We start from the raw sequence: 15,331 nt of genomic DNA, 5'->3' as shown, positions 1-15,331 counted from the left end.
CACAGCAGCATAATATATAAACCATAAACCCGTCTGGTCATTCTCCTCTACCCTGTCTCATCAACAAAATGTTTTTGGCCACAAAATGCCACTTGCTGGATTTTTTTCCCCACACTGTTCTGTTGTGTGCGAAAATCCTAGGAGACCATCATTTTCCGAAACACTCAAACTGCCTGGCACGAATGCAAAGGCCAGAGTCATTCCCATTGTGATGTTTGATTTGGGGGCACACGGTGGCTTAGTGGTTAGCACGTTTGCCTCACACCTCCAGGGCCTGCGGTTCGAGTCCCACTGGGGCCGTGTGTGTGGAGTTTGCATGTTCTCCCCGTGCTGTGCGGGTTCCTCCGGGTACTCCGGTTTCCTCCCCCAGTCCAAAGACGTGCATGGTAGGCTGATTGTTGTGTCTAAAGTGTCCATATGAATGGGTGTGTGAGTGTGTATGTGATTGTTCCCTGTGATGGACTGGCACCCTGTCCAGGGTGTACCCCGCCTTGTGCCCCATGCTCCCTGGGATAGGCTCCAGGTTCCCCGTGACCCTGAAGGATAAGCGGTATAGAAGATGGATGGATGGATGTTTGATTTGAACATGAACTGAAGCTCTTGTATGATATTATGCATTGCGCTGCCGCCACAGTATTAGCTGATTGGATAACTGCATGAATGAATATCGACCTATGAGAAGAGATATTTTACCTATCCATCACCTCTCCACAATTTCATGCTCACATCAAAACCGAAACTACACAGAGTATAGTTTTCATTTGACCACTTTACTGGATTATTTGTGACCTCCATAAAAAGAGAAGCGTGACTTCTTCATCGTTAAGACAATAAAAATGGAAATGCAGTGTAAGCAGTAGCAGTGTCCAGAGTCCATAGCAGCAGTCAGTTAGCTGTGTGTGAACTAGACGTGGGGGTAGTGGATGCACCTGACTCGGCTCTCACTGATTACTTCTGGAGTGTCAGGAAGTCAGGATGCCTTCTGGAAGGACAGTCAAGCTCATCCTGTATGAGGTGTTAGAGTTTATATGTCTGTGTGTGCCTGTGTTCGTGGTTCTGGAGCGATTTGCGTCGCTTATGAGCTTTGTAAACGTCAACAACACTACAGCTTACTGGTTGGTGGTGGCAGCATCCATAGCCTATGTGACCTCTGTGTCCCTGTTTGTCTGGGTGCCACTGAAGTACTTCATCCTGAAGTCCTGGGGAATTTTTAAAGAAGTTACTAACTGGTAAGTGTGTCTTGCATTTGTACATAATGACCCTTCAGTGACCTTTAACCCTTACGTTCTGTTCACTACCTTCAGTGTATCTTAATTTCTTACAGCTAACATGTTAGAAATAAAATCAAATGCAGAAATACACAGAGAATCGCTTTACAAGTGCAGGAATCCTCCTGATGGCTCGAGGTATAGCGGTGTAATTGCAAATAAGAGTGGGAAAAAAATCATCTTCTCGGGAAAAGGAGTCTGAATGTTTACCCAATTTTGCTACTCATTTTGTATTTTAAAATGAATTCATTCATATCATTCATTTATCTTGAGTAGCCATTTTATCCTGGTAAGTGAATCTATAGACTATCCCGTGAGATGCCTGTCCATCGCAGAGCACCATGCACACACTCATTCTTGGTTAATTTAGCCAGTCTATCTAACAGTATCTTGTTGGGAGGTGGGAGAAAACCCACATAGACACGGTGAGAACATGAGAAACTCCACATAGGCAGTAACCCAAGCTTTGAATTAACCCAGGACGCTGGAGGTGCATCACCATCATACCACCCTAATAGAAGTAGGATTTTTGAAAAATGTAAGATCATGTACAAGAAGTAATGTTCTAAAAAAAAAAAAAGAAAATGTCAAACATGAAATATAGGATATAATCTCTTGGTGTTTAGCCTGTACAAAACCCATAATGTCTGTTTTCATAGAATGAAATGCCTATAGCTTGACATATCTGAGGAGTCCATATCTTCTTCTGCACCATAGATGTGTAACTTGATTAAACTGAACATGTTGACATCAAAATCTGTGCTTTCACAGGAGACCTGTGACTCTCGCCCATGCACTTCTCTGCACGCTTCCATGTTTTGCCATTCTCATTGCCAGCTCAAAGGTAATATCATGATCAGATAGTACATCCGCTTAGCATCTCGTTCAACATTTCAACGTTGGCAGATACCAAATTCAAATGTTACTCAGGTCTTTACTTCCTTACAAACCATGTGACAGTTGGTGTTGAAAGTTAACCCACCTGAAAATAACCTCTTGAGGGAACTGTTCAAGTAAAACAATTTTTCACTTACATTTTATCACTTAAGGTTTTTTTTTTTTTTACTCACATTAAATGTGGGTAATAAGTCAAGACAAGTTCTGCTTCTCTAGCTTTGCCCAGGGGCTAGAAGGTTAATGTAGCAAACAATACAATTAGCCCAAAACTAACTGTATGTTGAAGTCCTAATGCAGTGAGATGACAAACCTTGTCTTGTCTTTGGCATACTCCAAATAATAGTAAGAAATTATACGTCTGTACTTATAGCTAGTTGATATTAGAATTAAGTTGTTTGATTTGAGTTTCGGTGTGATGCTTTTTCAGTACAAGTTATTTTTTGTAGAGTTCTGAATGAAAGGCATTCAGTGAGCCACACTAAAAACATCAGTTTTATCATTAACTTGCGCTGCACCTGTGGAATGTTAATGGTTTTCTATTACAACCAACTTTGTAAAAGCTTTGATTAGGATTGTTCTAGGTTACGAGTATGTGACTGACAAGCTTAACAACTTCCTTGATGAAATATATCCTTATGTATCCTGCAGTACAATAGGTACATACAGTATCTCACAAAAGTGAGTACACCCCTCGCATTTTTGTAAATATTTGATTATATCTTTTCATGTGACAACACTGAAGAAATGACACTTTGCTACAATGTAAAGTAGTGAGTGTACAGCTTGTGTAACAGTGTAAATTTGCTGTCCCCTCAAAATAACTCAACACACAGCCATTAATGTCTAAACCGCTGGCAACAAAAGTGAGTACACCTGAAATGTGTGAAAATGTCCAAATTGGGCCCAAAGTGTCAATATTTTGTGTGGCCACCATTCTTTTCCAGCACTGCCTTAACCCTCTTGGACATGGAGTTCACCAGAGCTTCACAGGTTGCATCTGGAGTCCTCGTCCACTCCTCCATGATGACATCACGGAGCTGGTGGATGTTAGAGACCTTGTGCTCCTCCACCTTCCGTTTGAGGATGCCACACAGATGCTCAATAGGGTTTAAGTCTGGAGACATGCTTGGCCAGTTCATCACCTTCACCCTCAGCTTCTTTAGCAAGGCAGTGGTCGTCTTGGAGGTGTGTTTGGGGTCGTTATCATGCTGGAATACTGCATACTGATCATGCTCTGCTTCAGTATGTCACAGTACATGTTGGCATTCATGGTTCCCTGAATGAACTGTAGCTCCCCAGTGCCGGCAGCACTCATGCAGCCCCAGACCATGACACTCCCACCACCATGCTTGACTGTAGGCAAGATACACTTGTCTTTGTACTCCTCACCTGGTTGCTGCAATACACGCTTGACACCATCTGAACCAAATAAGTTTATCCTGGTGTCATCAGACCACAGGACATGGTTCCAGTAATCCATGTCCTTAGTCTGCTTGTCTTCAGCAAACTGTTTGCGGGCTTTCTTGTGCATCATCTTTAGAAGAGGCTTCCTTCTGGGACGACAGCCATGCAGACCAATTTGATGCAGTGTGCGCCGTATGGTCTGAGCACTGACAGGCTGATCCCCCACCCCTTCAACCTCTGCAGCAATGCTGGCAGCACTCATACGTCTATTTCCCAAAGACAACCTCTGGATATGATACTGAGCACGTGCACTCAACTTCTTTGGTCGACCATGGCGAGGCCTGTTCTGAGTGGAACCGGTCCTGTTAAACTGCTGTATGGTCTTGGCCACCGTGCTGCAGCTCAGTGTCAGGGTCTTGGCAATCTTCTTATAGCCTAGGCCATCTTTATGTAGAGCAACAATTCCTTTTTTCAGATCCTCAGAGAGTTCTTTGCCATGAGGCGCCATGTTGAACTTCCAGTGACCAGTATGAGGGAATGTGAGAGCGATGACAACAAATTTAACACACCTGCTCCCCATTCACACCTGAGACCTTGTAACACTAACAAGTCACATGACACCGGGGAGGGAAAATAGCTAATTGGGCCCAATTTGTACATTTTCACTTAGGGGTGTACTCACTTTTGTTGCCAGCGGTTTAGACATTAATGTCTGTGTGTTGAGTTATTTTGAGGGGACAGCAAATTTACACTGTTACACAAGCTGTACACTCACTACTTTACATTGTAGCAAAGTGTCATTTCTTCAGTATTGTCACATGAAAAGATATAATCAAATATTTACAAAAATTTGAGGGGTGTACTCACTTTTGTGAGATACTGTATATTTATTTACTTAAATAATTTAGCGTATATGACAAATTGACAGTTATTTTTCAGGATTTTTCACAGGTAGTGTTGAAGAGCTCTCCTGACTCATCTGTATGTCTTCGCAGGTTCAGTTGGACATGGGAGTTTTATATGACCACTTTAGTGAGCTTCCTGTCTCACTGGTGCTCTTTGCCCTTATCTGCGTGGACATTGTAGAAAGAATTCGTCCATATTGCCTGAGAGGACAAGGTATGTCTTACTGAAGGTATTGATCTGAAATAAATACCGTATTTATAGACGTATAAGTCTTCAAATAATTTTCAACTGTAGACAAACATATCAACATTATACAGTAGGTTAGAACTGAGAGATAATTCAATATATACTAAAAATGTTTTTATACAGTCAATGTCCACTTTAATAGGAACACTGGTATACCGCCTTATGGATGTAATTATACAATCAGCAGGAGCACAATGCAAATCATGCAGATATAGGTCAAGAGCTGTACATCGGGGTGTGGAAAATGTGATTTTATTGAATCTGAGACTACAAAACTGAGCAGCAATATTTTTTCTTTGATGTTTAATGTCCAGTGTCTGTGAACCTGTGCTGTCTCGGTGTCAGATTCCTGTTCTTGGCTGGCAGGAGTGGAACGTTCTTTCTTTGGCTTTTGTAGCCCATTCACCTCAAGATTTGGCATGTTATATGTTCTGAGAAGCTTTTCCTATCAGCTCGAACCAGATGACCATTCTACCCTGACCTCTCTCCTCAACAAGAACAGTTCCCATTATTCTGTGTGATCTCTATAAACCTTTGTACGTGAAAATTCCAGATCAGAGTTTTCTTAAGTACTCAAACTGACACCAACACCCACACCATGGTCAAAATCATTGAGATCATGTTTTTCTTCCACAGTCTGATGTTTGATGTGAACATTTACTGAAGCAATTGACCTATATCTGCATGTTTATTATGCACTGTGCTGCTGCTACATGATTGGCTGATTTTATAATTGCATGAATGAGCAGGTGTACAGCTATTCCTAATAAAGTGGGCGGTGGGTGTATATAAACAGTTTTTAAGAATTGCCTGCAAACTAGGGGGCATGGTGGCTTAGTGGTTAACATGTTCACCTCACACCTCCATTGTTGAGGGTTCGATTCCTTTCGGGGGTTTCCTCCGGTTTCCTCCCCCAGTCCAAAGATATGCATGGTAGGCTGATTGGGATGAATGTGGGTGAGTGTGCCCTGCGATGGATTGGCACCCCGTCCTGAGTGTCCCCTACCTTGTGCTTTATGCCTCCTGGGATAGGCTCCAAAACCCTATTAAAAGTGCCCAGTGACTGCTGATTTACTAACTAAATTGATATTAATGGGTTTAAATGAAATGAATTGATTTTAAAAAGTGGTTTTGTCTCATGAAGCAGATAGTCTGGACTTTGAGAGTCCTGGGCCTGTTCTGGAGCAGGTGTCCACGGTGTCATCACACATGCAGAGTAACAGAGGTGCAAATGGCTCGGAGCCGAGGTCAGAAGTCACGAGTACATTACCATCAGGACATTGGGCAGACATGAATGGCATCGCACGTTCTTCCACTATGGCCTACGTGTACTCCTCCCACTCTGATTCAGGCTCTCTTAGCTTCCTCTGGGTTCGAGACCCTCGCTCTGAGCTCTTCCTGGAGACATTTGTGTTCTGGCTGGACACAGTGGAGATGATCAGAGTGGCTGGGGTTCAGGAGGTCTACAACTCAAACTGGGCCTTTCCTATCTACATCCTAAGCTTTTTCTCCATTCTGCGTGTGGTTGTAACTCCTAACAATCCAATGCTAGCATCTTTAGGAGTCGTAGCACAGGATCTGCCCTTCCTGGTTTTACGCATCTGCCTGGTGACTATCTTTGGTTATGTGACTCCGATACTCTACATCATGAAAAATCTGCTCACATGTCTGACTTTTCTTTACTTTCACTTCCTGACAAAACTGAAGGTGTTCAACAGAGGAAGCTTGTTCTGAGACCTTGTTCTGAGACCTTGTTCTGAGGGGAAGCTACTGGTGACCGCTTTGGGTAAAGAAATGTATGGGGTGGATATTAACAACTACTAATAACATTGAACACACTCTTTTTTCACTGATGTTACTTCAGAGAAGACAAACTAATAATAGGAGTCCACATAGCTTCTTTTTTTTTTTTTTTGAAAATATGCCTCCCCCGGTTTATTTCTGAAAGTTTGGGGTGGCTAATTTCTTATTGAAAATGTATGTGGGAAAAGTGTTTTACAGGTGCTATAAGGCATTCGATTGTTAGCAGTAATGTAAGTGATTTTCAGTCAGACCATCCAACACACATGAAGTTTCATTCATCTTACAACCTGTACAACTAACACAGTTCTAACAGCCTCGTCACGTTTACTTTCTCTGGGACTACTCTGCCTAAGCAGAGAAAGATAGTTGGAATATTAATAGAAATAAAGAGAACTGAGGTGTAGCAAGCCATTGGCTTCCACCCAACATTCCTTTATTGAATTTAAACTTCATACATTGCCTCGCATAAGTATTCACCCCCATTGAGCTTCCCCACATTTTTGTAATGCTGCAATCTGGAACTCAAATCAACTTCATCTGTTATTATATGTCATGGATCTGCACAAAATACTTTTGGAATATTGAATGGGATGGGGTGGGTTGCTTTGGGTGGGGAGGGGGGTGTGAGTGTGCTGGTCAATATAATTAGCAATAAAGTTGCAGAATTATTTACAGGTAAAAAAACAAAAACAAAAACTGTGTGATCATATAAGTATTTATAACCCTGCTTCCGTGGGACACATAACACTTCAATCCGATCGAGAAAATTGCAGTTTACCTGTCATCAAACAATGTCGAACAAAATGAATGGACAAAATTCATATCGAATGTGCAAAGTTGATAGAGACATATCCTTGAAGACTAGAAGTTGTAATTGCAATCAAAGGGGCGGGGGGGCAGAGAGGAGGGGGAGGGGGGTAAATACTTATGCAAGTAAAGTGATGGACATGGTGAAGCATGTTATAACAGATGAAACATTATGACCAAAGTCCTCTAAACTATATATATATATATATATATATATATATATATATATATATATATATATATATATATATATATATATATATATAAAACCGCTTTACATTACACTATGCTGTTGACCCCATGACATATCTTTATGGGAATAATATTTTGATCTGTAATCATTTGTTTGTGGGATTGTGAGACAAAGTAGAAGTGCACTGTATTTGCTTGAATCATGTTTATTAACAGACATGCATTTTATTTTATTTTATTAGTTGTCCAAGCGTTTTGGGTTTATAGCTCTATCGCACATTTATGTTCTTATTTATCATTTTTATCTTTCCTGTTCTGTCAGAAAACATTGTCTCATGTATGGTCAGTTTATGTGATAAACGTTTTCTCACTTCCAAAACCTAACTCATGCCATGAAGCTTGTGCATTATGCAGTGGTGGTGGGAAGTCGTGTTGCATTTCTTACCATACACAATATACAGTATATTTTATAATAAATGTTGTGTGTCTAGACATCAAGTCGTCCACCCATTGCCCCCTAACCCAATCCCCCCCCCCCCCCAAGGAATTTATGGCTTAATTAAGAGTAGCAGTATTAATAGTTTAAAATACTGTAAATATAGTCAAATATTATTCTAATTATCCATCTAACAGAGTAATAGAAATAAAAAAATAATCACTCCATTTTCAAAATAATTGTTAGTTGCAGCCCTGCAACGAATGTCACCAAAAAGACTAAACAAGTACCAGTATGTGTTATCAGAGTAAACAAGACATCACATTCCTCAGGTTGTTAACTAGTAGCTATGATGAATAATTAAAATATTTGATGCTATAAGATGAAACAATAAACCAGCCAGGGTGGAACTATTCAAGTGCCTCCTCTGGCTGTATGAAAAGAGGCGTAATTCGTATTTATTCCATTTAAATGGATGCAGTAGATTAAATTATGCATGCTCTCATTCTTCAAGTGAGTAATCGAAATCCGAGAGAGAGAGAGAGGACAGAGAGAAAGAAAAGACATGCTGATTCAGTAGACAGATAAAATAATCTGATCAAATGGGAATGATGAGGAGAGAGTGTAGGTTCTGATTGGCTAACAGGAGAGGAGGGGAGACCTGTAATGCTGCTGAGACACATTTGAATTCAGGCAGCAGGTCTCATGCGCTTCTTACTCCGGCATGTTGTTTAGCAACATGGATGGACAGCAAAAACTGAGAAAAAAAATATGCAGCTGCAAGCCACAATACAGTTGTGTGGGTCTCAGGTGATTGGGGAAACGGAATGAGAGATAGAAAGAGACAGAGAGCGAGAGAGTGAGAGAGAGAGAGAGAGAGAGAGAGAGAGAGAGAGCTCTGGGGAGAGATAATAATGAGAAGTTGTAAAGGAATTTCTGTAGGGAGAATAAGGCAGAGAGAGAGAGAGAGAGAGAGATCTGGGGAGGTACATTTGTGAGGAGTTGTTGAGGTAAAGGACTGGCAAGAAAAAGTAGAGAGAAAGAGAGAAAGGGAGGGAGTGTTAGCTCAAGCCTCTGCCTAAACGGACTGGAGACAGAGATGCTCACAGAGACGCGGTGCTGCTCTCTTCTCTCATTGGCTGGAGTCGGAGGGAGAGACTGACGCAGGGAAAGTCAGATGGGAAAATGACATTTACGCTGCTGTGAATCAATCCTTTAACTAGTGTGTGTGTGTGTGTGTGTGTGTGTGTGTGTGTGTGTGTGTGTGTGTAAATAAATAAAGCAGACTCACATTAGAGGTATCATTAGAGGGATGATCACAAGGATGAGACACACACACACCTGAAGCTTGTGCCTGTGGAATCTCAAGCCAGAGCCAATCTAAATCTGTGTTTATGAATGTAACCCTCAATCTTTTGGTTCAACTCATCCACCAGAGGTAGGTTGGAGTTTCTCTGCTCTTGTCTGTGTGCTACAGATACGAGTGGAGTCTATATGGACAACACTCTCTACATGGACAGCACAAATCTAATGCGTCTCCCCTTTGGGAAATGAACCGCTCTATGGGAGCTGTGAAGTGACCGGTGCTTCGCTTGGGATGTTGTCTCATCTTGACCTCTGGATGTGCTCTTGATGCTTTGCTGTGGTCTGGGACACTGGCGGAGAGTACAGTCCACCTATGTAAGTAAAACGTGCTTAGTATGATCTATGTTGGCGATTGAACCCGTGTAGGTTTCCTTAGCAGTGTAACATCATATCATAATAAATTTGAGCATGAAGAAAAGTCAACATATGATTGTTGTAGATTTAGAGATATTGAGAATGTCATACTGCATTTTTTTTTCTTCAAAGCTGTATTCAAACATTGTTCATTTGGCTGAAATGAGGATTTTTTTGTGAATGAAAAAACCAACCTGTTAATACAGGGTCAGATGTTCAGGGTCGATGTTCAGGGTGCGTGACTCTTCCTGATTTGACCAGCCGAGCCCCTGCCATCTATCTATAGCAGAATCGAACTGCTACAAGGGTATATGCTTCCATATTTTTATAGTTTCAGCAACATCCTGCTAAACTGCAATATAAGACACAGAAGTGAGTCAGTGACCTGTTTGGCTGAATCCTCCTGTGCATTGCAAGCACTCAATTCCATTAAAAATAGTTTATGTCTATGTGTTTAATTAAGACAGCAACCTTAGTCGCTAAGGTTGAACCCACTCAGAAGTTCCACTCAGAGGCCCAGTGCGCCCACTAACTCATCCAAAAAATTTTAAATAATAATAATATTTTTTTTTAATACCTGCATGGTCTACTCGAAATTATTCGTGCAAGTCTTTGAATGAACCTTAGCAACAAGTTGTTTCTCAACACACTCTGTTGTTATAAGTGCACCACATTACAATTAGTTTTGAAATTTGTAGATGTGCACGGTACTGCAGAAAACAAACTGGGCATATTAAGGGGTGTGTCTGTTTTTTTTTTTTTTTTTTGCCACATTATTTTGGCTTCTTGGACCCTTGTAGATGTGTCAGGTGGTCTGTGATATGGAAAGCCAAAAGGCTTTTAAATTAATCAAGAACATCTATTTTAATATACAAAGCACATCAAGAATAATTAGGAACAAATAAAGATGACACTGAAGTGCCTTTGATGTGACAAAATAAAGAGAATAGTCATGCACCTCTTGTCCTCTGTAAATGACACAATTTTTGTACATGTCTAATGAAACACCTTTATTGCACGTTTTCAGCACGTCAGCTTGCACATGAGTCTTTATTTAGCCAGTAACACAGAAAGAAGAATAGTAAGTACATCCATTACCTGTGACCCTAAATGACATTGTGTTGATGTCTAATCAATTCGCAAACAACCTGTAATTTGTGCACAGTGTGCTGATGTTGGCCAGATGTGTATGTGCTGTCTGGGTAGATAGTACCATAGAGCAGGGGTTCCCAAACTTTTCCAGGGCAAGGCCCCCCAAATGGCATTAACATTTGACCGAGGCCCCCCTTTTGCAAGATATCTTTAAAACACATTAAAAATACAGACTTCTGAATATATCCCCCTTTTTTTTATTAATAATTACATCTTACATCTTTACATTACATTAGGAATTGATTGTGTGTGTGTGTGTGTGTGTGTGTGTGTGTGTGTTGTTGTTGTTGTCTGAGAGTAAGAAAGAGAAAACATACTAGTGGAAGGGATGGGCTTGGTGGCTCCGACCAAATTGTTGAGGCCCCCCGGGCGCCCCCTGGAGGCCCCCAAGGGGGCCGCGGCCCCAACTTTGAAAACCACTGCCATAGAGAACTGCTAAAAAGGAAAAAAAAAATTAATAGTGCTTGACTAACACTTAAGCTGGGGTGGAAAGCAACGAACTACATGTGTTCTCATTACAGTACTTGAGTACATGGTTCACCGTAACAGTACGTTTTTGAGTATAAGTAATCCATAGTACTTTTACTTGATTTCTTTTCTTTTTTCTTTTTTCTTTTTTTAAATAAAATACTTTCAACATTTAGATCACCATTACAGAGTAAAAAAAAACACTTTTAATTTAGGAAGACTGTAAGCCAATCAAAGGCAATAGATGTAAATGTTAAATAATATTGAGGGTCAGTCTCAGAGTCAGTTTCCTGCCAAAACTCTACACGACACATCTCTTTCGGGCAGTTCACCACCATGCCACCAGAGGGCCTCCCTTCAGCGTCAACTCCCCCAACATCTGGGTCACATCTGAGTAAATCAAGCCTGTTCGCTAACCTGGAGGTAAATCGCTTCATCCTATGGCTTATTCGACCAGAAAAACATTCAAAGTTCTGGGAAGTTTTCTGATCTTCCTATTGCAAGAAAGGATGCAGGTGAGAGACTCTTAACACAGAAAACAGTCAACTGCAGATTAAGCATGACCCTTTCACACGCTTGCAGTGGCTAGCAGATGGAATGAACCAGCACTTGCATTTTGTGATGACTCTCTCTCTCACACGACCACACACTTTTCACCTGAAGAAAATGACTGCTGTAGATAAGGTGGAATGTGTATATCCAATGGTAACAGGACATTTTTGAGCTTATGTGTGGCCAAAAGGGTCAAGATATAACCAGGTGAATGAACATGTAACACCAATGATAGAAATTGGAAGAATAAACGCTGCCAGAAAAGTTATCATATCGGTCACAAAACAACTATTTTCCTGTGCTCATTGACTCTGGGGAGGCAGGGAGGATCATGGATGAAGAAACAGCTAAAATGCTTAATATTCCACTCAAAAGAACCTTGACTGTAAAAGCGTTAGATGGCTCAGCAGTGAGGAAAGGAAAAACATTACCCAGTGGATAATTCCCGTCCAGACATACATACACTCTACACCTGGAAAACATTTCACATTGCAGTCTTCAGCAATTAACCAAAGTGAAGAAAACAGGCTTCTATTCTCACTTCAAGGTTCAGTTCATTGGCCCTCATATAACACTCTCCTTTCCCACACTCACTCTTCTGTTGGCACTAAGCAAAGCTGAATTATATTAAGTGTTTGTCTGGCTGTCTAGCCACTGTACTACTGCAGGATGACTTTCCCACTTCTGCTGTGGGAAGTGATTCTCTCTCTCTCTCTCTTTCTCTCTCTCTCTCACTACACCAATATGCCAAGCTACACAGAGCACCAGGTGAAGGACATGCTTACATTAAGACCTATTTTTGGCACGTGGATACGCCATATTGCAGATAAATGAAAAAGCTTCACCATTCCTTTTTTTTTTTTTTTTTTTTTTTTTTTTTTTTTTTGCTGAGTATGTACAGTGCCCTCCACTAATATTGGCACCATTGGTAAATATGAGCAAAGACGGCTGTGTCTTTATTGTTTAAACTTTTTATGTTTTGATTAAAAAAAAAATTCACAAAAATACTCTGCTCTCATGGATCTAAAACAATTGCAAACACAACACAGGTTTATCCAAAAATATATATATTTTTGTTAAATATAGGTGTGAAACAATTATTGGCACCCCTATGAATTCATATGAGAAAAATATATTCCCATTGTTTTTTTTTTTTTTTTTTTAGCAGGTGACTAGGAACAGGAAATTGTTCAACCATGACTTCGTGTTTCACAGGGGTATAAATATGAGGTAACACATAGGCCAAATTCCCTTAGTCATTCAGAACAATGGGTACGACCAAGGAATATAGCTGTGATGTGCGGCAAAAGGTTGTTGAGCTTCACAAAATGGGAAGTGGATATAAGAAAATAGTACAAGCATTGAAAATGCCCATTTCCACCATAAGGGCAATAATTACGAAGTTCCAGTCAACTGGAAATGTTCTGAATCGACCTGGAAGAGGACGCGTGTCTATATAGTCTCAACGCACTGTGAAGAGGATGGTTCGAGTGGCCAAAAAACAAATATATATATATTTTTATAAACCTGTGTTGTGTTTGCAATTGTTTGATATCTGTGAGAGCAGAGTATTTTTGTGAATTTTTTTAAACAAAATATCAAAAGTGTAAACAATAAAGACAAATTTTTCACAGCCTTCTTTGGCCATATTTACTGAGGGTGCAAATATTAGTGATGGGCAATGTATGTACTCCTTTTTGAGTATTTTGTTTGGCAGTCTCATTGCTAATAGGTAAATGCTAAATGTTCCATTAAAATATGTACTTAATATGTACTATTAAATTACATTACATTATATTATATTATATTATATTATATTATATTATATTATAAATTACATTATTCAGCTCATTTAGTCATTTTTTTAATTCTATTTCAACTTTAAGCAAGTCTACAGGGAGTTTAGCCTCATCACATAGGACATAAATAGAGTAGCTCCTTAGCAGCTAGCCAGCTAGTTTAAATAACGTTAACTATGCTAATGAACAAATGACACCCATTAAATTCACCTCAACCTCCTAGGAGTCTAGCTAGACAATTAAATATATTATGTAACCAGAGTGCAACAAATTAGATCATAAAAATCTGTAGAAATATTTTGTTCAGGTACAGATCTTAGGCTTTAGGCCTTAGGTACAAGCTTTTATTTCCAGGCTGTATGAACAGACTGCATGAAGCTTATAGACCATTTTTCTGGCTGGTATTTTTAAGGTGATGTGTGCATGACCATGCCCTGTCCACTGTGTATTACAGAGCACGGCTTTACACTGACACGCCATGCTCTAAGAGGTTTACAGACAGATATGTGTATGTGTGTGGTGGGGGTTTAGGGGAGCAATCATAAAAGTGGAGATGTGATTTTGGCGTATGTACAAGCCATGCCTGGAATTAAACTTACATTGGAGTGTATGTATGTGACTGACTAAATGGTAGACTATTTAGTAATTATCAGCAGAGGCTCATCATCATAGATTTTGGTGGGGTATTATTACAAAATGAATAACATCAACTAAAGTAACATTGAGTGGCTAAAACATTTGAATTATGCTATACAGGTCTGTTTTTGACTGTTTGTCTGTATGTTGTTGACACTCGATTACGTATTATGGTTCACACACATTTCTGGTCCACTCACTTTCCCTCTTGCAATCTTTGCAATATATCTTACAACAGAAATGGTTCTGTAGAGCTCAGTCATGTTGTCTGCAGTTAGACTTGTTTGAGGAAAATTTATCTTATGCCCTCTCCCTTAATCCAGCAAAAAGATCTATTGAAAGATTTTAAAAAGGCACAGGCATTTAAAAAGTCAAAGCACCTGTCAATGTATTTGCATAATTAGATTCTTATTATTAGCTATTGATTCTGTGGTGCATTTACCATCATCTGCAAACTGTTTTACTGTAATAGCAATTATAATAATATTAATGTAATAACAATTTTAACAATAACATTAATAATAAACAATTGTTTTCATAAACAATTGTTTTCATAATAAAACTATAACTAATGACTCTAATAAGTAAAATAATTTATTTGTTTGCACACTGCTGTGGTATAAGAGGAAGAAAACACTTTTGGGACGTACTGTTGTAGGAAAATAATCAGTCCGTACAGGAATTCCTTTTTTTTATTATTATTATTTTTTTGTGATTTCTGGAAATATGTTCCAATAGATAATTTTCCCCAAGTCTGAGACTTTGTTTATTCGGTGAAATTGGGAGAATTTATACATGCATTTATTTTTAAAATATGGTAAATCTGTAGTACATTTTGTTTACAATATTTAATGTCTGTTTATAGCAATTTTTTATACAAAAAAAACCACATTGTTTTGCATTGTTTATGATTCATAAATAAAACAAAGAATCTTTTCAGTCATCATTTTTCTTTATTTAATAAAAAAGTATCGTAAATTGAATGAAATTGTGACTGGAGTGTACTATGTATGTCTGGGAGACCTTTGTGAATGTTATGTTTTCAG

General features: G+C 39.5%; 1 protein-coding gene across 1 annotated transcript; it reads left to right on the top strand.

Moving 5' to 3' along the window:
- The first annotated feature begins 872 nt into the window (after window positions 1–872).
- tmem236 (transmembrane protein 236) lies at window positions 873–7,128 on the top strand. The gene is made up of 4 exons (XM_053628149.1): window positions 873–1,229; window positions 2,040–2,112; window positions 4,565–4,688; window positions 5,866–7,128. The coding sequence occupies exons 1-4, from the start codon at window positions 976–978 to the stop codon at window positions 6,453–6,455; spliced, it is 1,041 nt and encodes a 346-aa protein (XP_053484124.1). The 5' UTR covers window positions 873–975; the 3' UTR covers window positions 6,456–7,128.
- Window positions 7,129–15,331: the final 8,203 nt, after the last annotated feature.

This window comes from Ictalurus furcatus, chromosome 7, assembly GCF_023375685.1.
Source record: "Ictalurus furcatus strain D&B chromosome 7, Billie_1.0, whole genome shotgun sequence".
Lineage (NCBI taxonomy): Eukaryota > Metazoa > Chordata > Actinopteri > Siluriformes > Ictaluridae > Ictalurus > Ictalurus furcatus.
Note: the sequence above shows the minus strand (reverse complement) of the source record. Positions and strands in the feature narration are given on the sequence as shown.

Excerpts from the sequence above, each read along its gene's own strand:
- tmem236 (XM_053628149.1), top strand. The coding sequence starts at position 976 with ATGCCTTCTGGAAGGACAGTCAAGCTCATCCTGTATGAGGTGTTAGAG. Across the intron at positions 2,113-4,564 it reads TTCTCATTGCCAGCTCAAAG|GTTCAGTTGGACATGGGAGT; the intron begins GTAATATCATGA and ends ATGTCTTCGCAG. Across the intron at positions 4,689-5,865 it reads ATATTGCCTGAGAGGACAAG|CAGATAGTCTGGACTTTGAG; the intron begins GTATGTCTTACT and ends TGTCTCATGAAG.